The 8,312-nt window shown below is 41.0% G+C and overlaps 1 protein-coding gene across 1 annotated transcript; it reads right to left on the bottom strand.

Annotated features, from left to right (window-relative positions):
* Nucleotides 1–4,407: 4,407 nt before the first annotated feature.
* On the bottom strand, nucleotides 4,408–7,956 carry LOC116377567 (zinc finger protein 8-like). Its single transcript, XM_031839215.1, is given in 5 exon segments — nucleotides 4,408–5,592; nucleotides 5,595–5,888; nucleotides 6,057–6,430; nucleotides 6,542–6,635; nucleotides 7,797–7,956. Coding segments are annotated over 5 exon segments (993 nt in total). The 3' UTR covers nucleotides 4,408–5,521.
* Between the last annotated feature and the right edge of the window lie 356 nt (nucleotides 7,957–8,312).

The following is an 8,312-nucleotide window of genomic DNA, read 5'->3' as shown; positions in this document are numbered from 1 at the left end:
ATTACCTCGGCCACGTGTCGAGAAGCCAGCGTGAATGTTTGCATGTTGTTCTGTTTGCATTTGCACAAGAACAAACTCATAAAATAAATGATTCTACAGCGCTACTGGTGGTCAAACACTCCACAGGGTACCTTTAACTTAGTGTAACATGCAGTTATCTACTGATGGAAAGTAACTAACCACATTTAGTAAAGTATTGTACTTAAGTACAATTTTGAGGTACTATTTCCATCTTTCTGCTACTTTTAAAATTTTTTTGATATCTTTAGTTAATAGTTACTTTGCAGATTCAGATTAATACAAAATATATACAATTAACTATTAAAATACGATGTAGTGTTATAGGTTCATATAAAACATTAAAGTGATGATACTGTGTAATATATATGATTCCGACAATGGTGCTTTTTCCCTTTAAGTTTTAAATGCAGGTATTTAACTTGTAACAAAGTATTTCTACACTGTCGTATTACTACTTAAATTCATGTAAAAGATCTTAAAAGAGTACTTCTTCTTCCACCTATGAGTGTAGCGGACCCCAGCCGGACAATGGTGAAGCGTACTGATGTTTCCAGAGGCCTTTATTCATGTTCAACCGTTGACCTTACTTTGATGAACACAAATTTACTTTTCTCTCCTTTCTCCAGAAAACACTGTAAGAGCTACGGAACAGATCAAACATAAATGAGCTCTTACGAGTTTAAACATTCATTAAATTACATTTAAATATACATGGGAACATTAATCAAACACTTTCTTTCATGTATACTTCTCAAAAGCATATGTTAAAGCGAAATCTAGCATTAGCTTGAAATTACAGCTTAGTCATTTAGCTATACTTGTTAAGCTAACATTAGCATCTAGTTGAAACAATAATATATCAAACACACAAAGAACACACAATACCTTGTTCCCGCTCCAGCTAGGTGCTTAACCGTTAATTAAGAAACTCTTATTGAGGAGTAATATATTATCACACTTTTCCTTCAGTCTCCACCGTCAATTTTCGTAATTTTCTTTATGCGAAGTCAAGTTACAATACTCTGACGAGATCTCGATCCGTTTCCGGTTTCGCCAAAATGACTTCAAAATAAAAGACCCAAAACGTAAAAAAGGCACTTACAAAATAAAAGCTAGCAGGAAGTGATTAACTTAGGTAACTTGCAAAGTAAAAGGTTTGTAGGAAATAATCACAGAACCTCTTAAGAGTCCTTTACAATGATTATTATACATAACACTTACGGTAACCATGGTAAGCAGACTTTCAGGATTTCAACAATCATATTTCAGTATTAATAACACCACAGTACAGTACAGCTGTGCCAAATGGTTTTGCAAACACTTGAAAAACTTCTGAAAGGAGCAATGGGATTGGCTGAGAGGAAAGTATTGAATTCTCATACACTTTTGATTTATGTTATATTCTATCTCTCTCCATCCCTTTTTGCATCGGACCTTAACATGTGTGTGAGTTTATCTAGACGTAGCGTTGATAGATGATTCTGCAGTGATGAAGTGATGTTATGTTTAGTGAGACTGTGGAAGCTGTGATGTAATGAGCATATGATGAGTTAAACATTGACTCTGACATATTCACATAAAAAACGTCTTTTTGCCGCTTTGTGGCAGCAGAAACAAACTGTAAACACAAGACTGATATCATCGCCTGATGCTCATTGAGTAAATTATTATTATTGAAGAAGACTTGAAACTATTGAGACCATAGAAGGTAATAAATCAAGAGAGAAGTAGAGTCATTTTCTCAGACTTCTATACAATCAGAGGAGTCGCCCCCTGCTGGACATTAGAGAGAATGCACGTTTTTAGACACTTAAGCATTAAAGTGGTGAACATATTAATACATCAATAATTATAATACAATATATTATTTAGAACCTTAACCTGAAGTAGATGTTGATGTTAATCCTTTTGTACTTTCAAGTAAATATTTGAATGCAGAACTTTCACTTGTAACAGTATTACTATTTTTAGGTAAGTACAAGATGTAAATACTTCCTTCACCACTGGTTACTACTGTAGTAGTAAACTCGTTACCAAGATGTGCTAATTCTTGCAGCTAACAGTATAGCAGATTAACAGGCTGTTTAATTCAGTCCTTAAGCTTTTTCTCATGTTTTTGGTTTTGTAAAGGGTAAAAAAAATAGAAGGCAGCATCCTGAGAACTCCATCTGCTGAGACTCAACAGACCGCTATGACCTGCAAGGTGAGAGTCACATGACTGGTGGAGGCTTCAGTATAGACTAGTTTTGGAGTTTTCTCATGGTGTCTGATAACAGCGTTGCTGTCACTTAACATCGTGACATTCAGAGTAGAGGGTTTAAGACTTTTTGGAGATGCCAAACTTAAACTTTTGCTATGTTCAGGAGAGCTAAGGTCTTTTATAAGGGAGCTGGTTCCCCCGTAATTAAACTTTTGCCACCTTGCATAAACATGTTGACAGTTGGAACAATTTACTAACCGAATACCTTCATTATTCAATCAGATATCAAGTTATTCAAACAATAAAAATCAGTACCATCACATACATTTAACAAACTGTAGCCACAGGATGAAAACTGTGAATTAAAGCTGCAAGCAGCGATGAACGGGCCCTCGCAATCTGCAGCGCGTCGGGGATGCCGGCGAGAACGTCCGGCACGTCCGCGGCCGTCGGACAACGCGTCCGCGGGCGAGACGTTTTTAATCCCGCGTGGACTGTCTGATGCTGGAAATGATGCTTTGCAAATAGTCCGATGCTTCCTGCATCCGCTGCCTTGCGCTACAGAACACGTGCAAACATGCATTATGTTGCTCTGTGTCAAGTGTAAACCACATGGTGTAAAAGTAATGTAAATTGGAGGAGTTTGTCACAAAACGCAGATTTCCTTTGGCCAGCAGGTGGCGCTGTGAGTACTAGTGAAAATAATCTTGTAGACATCCTCAGGCCATGAGTGTTATCAAGCAAGTGAAGTTTAGAACCGTTTGGAACAAGTCCAGCTGAGTTACATCAGCTTTTTTCATGGGGAATCACGTAAAGTAGCCGCCCGCTACGGCTAAACGATTCCGTCAAACGTAAAGCTTTTGATAAGTTTTAATCACAACGGTCTTGACATGGTACTGACAAAATTTAAAGTGGATCTGATGAAGTCCCTAGGAGGAGTTCGTTAAAGTATAGCGACTAGAAATAGGCCAAAATCTATTGAAAAATGACACATAAATGAAACTGGACGACTTCCGGTAGGGTTTAGAGCATGGTCCCAAGAGACTTATATTTAAGTCTCCATAGGAGACATGTGCCTATCAAGTTTCATACGTGTAGCTCAAACGTAGCGCTGGGGCTGCTGTTTTGAAATATTGTAGGGGGCGCTATAGAGGCAATTTAAAACGGCCAAGCCCAAAACCCATATACTCTATGTCTGCCTATGACCTATGACACATGTACAAAGTTTCAGGAGTTTTTGAGCATCCCAACCCACTAAACCATCAGCTTCCTTTTTCATGGCGAACGACGGGTCGCCACGGCAACAGCCTTCCACGAAAACGCACAATATTCATTATCATGCATCATCAATGTCTTAAGGCTATCATTACCAAATTTGAGACTCATCAGGTCACCTGGCTAGGAGGAATAAATAAAAGTATAAAATATGACATTTCCTTTAGCCAGTAGGCAGCGCTATGAGTTAGTTCAATTGAAAATATTTCAATATGTTCAAGCTTGAAGTAGCATCATGCATAAGAAGTTTTGTGCGGATTGGATAATGTGCCTTGGAGTTATAACAACTTACAAGAACTTATTTTTTCAAAAACAATGAGGCAAAATGGCCGCCACGCCACGTCAAGGTTCTTTGATGAAAGCGCGCGATTTTGATAACTTTTAATCACAAAGGTCTTAAGAGCATCGTGACCAAAGGAGAAGTTGATCGCATAAATTCTCTAGGAGAAGTTCGTTAAAATACGAAGGCTGCAATCTGCAAAAAGTGACAAAAAGCACAACTTCGCGGGTTTGCTGTAGCGCCCCCTAGTGGTTGAATGCAAAACAAATCTCAGGGTATGTTACAGCATGCGATGTGCATATATGCTGCAAATTTTGGAATTTTAGGACAAACGGTTGAGAAGTTATGTGTATTGATATTAAGCCACGCCCCTAAGAAGTTTATTGGTCCATATCTTGTAAACGCTAAGAGTTAGACAGCTTTTGATAACTTTTGATGAGGTAGATCCAATAATGATCCACCGCGAAGTTGGTAGCAATCGGACCCAGCATGTAGGAGGAGATTGCAAAAATGTGTTTTTCACTAAATTCAATATGGCGGAAAATCTAAGGAGGCGGAGCTTAGGGGTCTGAGAGGCTTTTTTGTAGAACTAGCGGATTGGGACCTGTGTGTCAAATTTCAAGTAAATCGGACATACTGGCCGAGGGGCGTTGCCGGTCCGATTTGTAGGGGGCGCTAGAGAGCCATTTTTTTTTTACACACAAAGTTAAAATTATATCAGACTCTAAGTTCACCCAGACCTGACAAGTCCCCAAAATTTGGTGAGTTTTCATGCATGGCAAGTCCCCCCGAAATACTCCCAAAGTGGAAAAATAAGAATCACAAAAAAGAATACCCCTTACAGTTTCAATAGGGCCTTCACTGGCCCGACGTTGTCGGTTGCTCGGGCCCTAATTAAGTACAAAACCACACTATAAAAAACACGTTTAAAGCTGCTGAATTACAAACTCAGAACAAATGTATGATTGAAGGATCGCCTCCGCACGGCTCTCAATATGGCAACAAGGGTGCAACAGTTCACACAACAGTGCTGACAGAGCTAACAATGTTAAGCTTGGAACGGCATTATCAGCTGTAAATATTGGCAACATTTGACAACAACAAAACAGATAATTGAATCCAAGGTTCAATCCAAGTACAATACTTAAGTTAATATACTTAGTTACATTCCACCACCGCTAAAAGATCACAAAATTGTTTACAAGAGCACAAAGTTCTTCATAGAACTAGCCTCTTGATTTTAGTCTCAAAATGCACCAGATTGATGCATTTAACTTTAAAATGTACAACATTTTCTTCCAGGTGAGCATGCCCCAGAACCCTCTAGAAAACCAACACTAACTAGAAAATAAAAACTCAATTAGTCTACTGGATCAAACTAAAGACCGTACTAAGCTCCCTGCCAATTTGAGGAGGCGTCACCTTAAACAAAGCATGGATCTCTCAGAGCAATCAAGGTTAATTGTGTTACTGATCGCAAGCGGGGGCTAATTGTGTGTGAGGACAGGGTTTTGAGGCAAACAATTCAAAATCTGAACGTGGAATCAATAAGCAATGCTCTCAAATTAAAACAACGTGCTTTTGAATAAATATAGGAAAAAAGCACCATATTTCTTCCCCTGCGTTATGTGCCATGTGGTGTGTCAGATTTACCTTTTGTATACAAACAGAACCACTAAAGCCGGTTGTCTCTTGTATGAGTAATTATGTGTAACTTCAGAGCCGACTTGTGCCGAAATCTTTCATCACACACTGAGCAGCTGAAAGGTCTCTCTCCTGTGTGGGTACTCATGTGTCTCCTTAAATGTGAACGATCGTTAAAAGACTTCTTACAAACTGAGCAGCTGAAAGGTTTCTCTCCTGTGTGGTTTCTCATGTGTCTCCTTAAATGTGAACAATCGTTAAAAGATTTCTTACAAACTGAGCAGCTGAAAGGTTTCTCTCCTGTGTGGATTCTAATGTGTGTCTGTAAATGTGAACGATGGTTAAAAGATTTATTACAGACAGAGCAGCGGAAAGGGTTCTCTCCTGTGTGGATTCTCATGTGTTTCTTTAAATTTAATTGCTGGTTAAAAGATTCCTTACAGACTGAGCAGCTGAAAGGATTCTCTTCTGTGTGGATTCTCATGTGTCTCTGTAAAGTTGAACCCTGGTTAAAAGACTTGTTACAGACTGAGCAGCTGTAAGGTTTCTCTCCTGTGTGGGTTATCATGTGTTTCTTCAGATCTGCCTTTCTGCTAGTTGTTTTCCCACACTCAGAGCATGTAAATAGTTTCTCACCAGCACTACATCTTGAATCACTGACATGGATTTCATCAGGTTTCAAAGAGTTTAAACCTGACTGAGGTTCTCTGGTCTCCTTCCAATCACCACTGTCATCAGTGTCAGAAGAGTCTCCAGTCTTCTCATCAGTATCTGGTTCTGGATATATATCTGGTTCCGAGTTCCTGTCTGGTTCTGGTCCTCCACAGTCCTCTCCATCAGCATCTGTTTCCATCTGTTCAGTTTGTCTTTGATGAAGCTGTGAGGACTGAGCTTCCTCTTCATCATCTTCACTCTTCACAGGAGTGAATGAGAATTTTACATCAGCCTCCTCCAGCCCTTGAAGCTGCTCTCCCTCCTGACTGGTCCAGAGTTCCTCCTTTTCCTCTTTAATGTGTGGGGGCTCTGGGTCCTCCTTTTCCTCTTTAATGTGTGGGGGCTCTGGGTCCTCCTGTTCCTCTTTAATGTGTGGGGGCTCTGGGTCCTCTAGTTCCTCTTTAATGTGTGGGGGCTCTGGGTCCTCCTGGTCCAGACTGGAGCTCCACTCCTGCTGCTCAGGAGGAACCTCTTCTTGACCCACCAACAGCTGCTGGACGTCTACAGGAAAACAGTAAACACACACACACAGAGACGTTACAAAGAAATATTAGTATTGAGCAAATAGTCTCCTGTAGATACACTTTTATTTCCTGCCATCAGTCTCTCTTACACTGTTGAAGAAAAATCATCATATAACTTAAGATTGAACTGAACACATTTGGCTTCACAAGTAAACAGTTTATATAACTTATGTTGAACACATTCCTTTTCACAAAAACATTCTTAGGAAGTGATTAGGACGCGCCAGACAAATTGTAATAAATCACTCCAATTTGTATCACAACATTTCCCGTACACGAATCGTGTTCTGCCAAAAGGTTATCTTGGCCCAAATGAAGTCATGAGAGCATGACATAATGAAGAGACCAGATGTGCTATGTTTGTGGTTCAACGGACTGGTTTGATTGGTGGAAAGTGACTTAAGGGGAGTCAATTTGGACTATAAAAGTAATCTGTGAAAAGTAATACGTTGGATTTGTTTGGATTTGCTGAACTTGTAATATGTTGGCTTGTTCGTATTAAAACACTTCTCGCTTGTCTGGGGTCCCCTCAACGGAATCCACGCTCTTTGGTGGAGGAAGAGAGAGGCAGATTAGTGTTTGCTGGTAAAAAACTAAAAGTTGAAATGTTGAAATGATTAAATTTGATCTCCAGCTGTAAAAAGAGAGCTCTCTGTAGAAGAGGCGTGCGCAGCACTGTGGTGGCCATAAACTAAAACGCGGAGCGCTCCGTGAATCTCTCAAGCTCAAGAGACCTTTTAGTGCGCTGATGACAAAGCGACTGTTGTGTGCTTATGATAAAGCAATTTCTGTAAAAAAGGTTAAAGAACTCCATTGGGAGTGAGATATGTAGGTCCTAAAGATATTGCTTTTCAAGATGGCGGATGCTGGCAAAACTCTTGGCTGCCGCTCCGTACTTGATTGTTAAGTTTTGTTAAGTTTTGCTGTTTAAATGGATCCCAACGCTAAAAACATGGCCGATAAAGTTGAGCTGCGTGTTTGCGGCTAGATATTGCCATCTACCATCCAACCTACTCAAACATCTTCACTGAATTATCCACACCAGATCAACCTACCATCTCCATCTGCCAAAGCTACCTCCGTGCTAGCCCCAGGACTCCCGGGTTTGGTCCACAGCGCTACATCGTTGTCCTGCTACTGGAGCTGTCGGTCTTCCCTGCCTGCCACATCGCTTGCCAACACGAGCGGCCAGCACGAGCACACCTGTTTATCCTGCCGGGATCTTGCCGTCCCGGCGTGGTTAGCAGGCTCGGGTTGGTCTTCTCCGCTAGCCACCGCCGTACCAGGTTGACCTCCATTCTCCGGGCGGGATCATCCGGCTAACAGGCTGGTAGCCCCTCCAGGCCACCACTCATTCCTCACCGGACTGTTGGCATCTTGCCGCTGTTATGCTGTGGATCATCCCGTTGATACTCCTGGGTCGCACATCGCTTCTCCTCTCACGGACAGCCGGCTCTTGGTCACCAGCTAATGCTAGCTTATAGCTAGCGCTCTACAACCGGACCATGCCGCCGCTGTACTCCACTCGCTCACTCAACAATAAAAGCCTCATTCTGAATGAATTCATAACGGACAGTAACCTTGATTTCCTCTGCCTCACTGAAACATGGCATAAACCCCTGGACTACTTCTCACTAAACCAGACCACTCCCAC

Source organism: Anarrhichthys ocellatus, unplaced genomic scaffold, assembly GCF_004355925.1.
Source record: "Anarrhichthys ocellatus isolate YVR2014 unplaced genomic scaffold, GSC_Weel_1.0 scaffold1410, whole genome shotgun sequence".
NCBI classification, from domain to species: Eukaryota; Metazoa; Chordata; class Actinopteri; order Perciformes; family Anarhichadidae; genus Anarrhichthys; species Anarrhichthys ocellatus.
The sequence above is the reverse complement of the archived record's forward strand: the minus strand, read 5'-3'. Positions and strand labels throughout refer to the sequence as shown.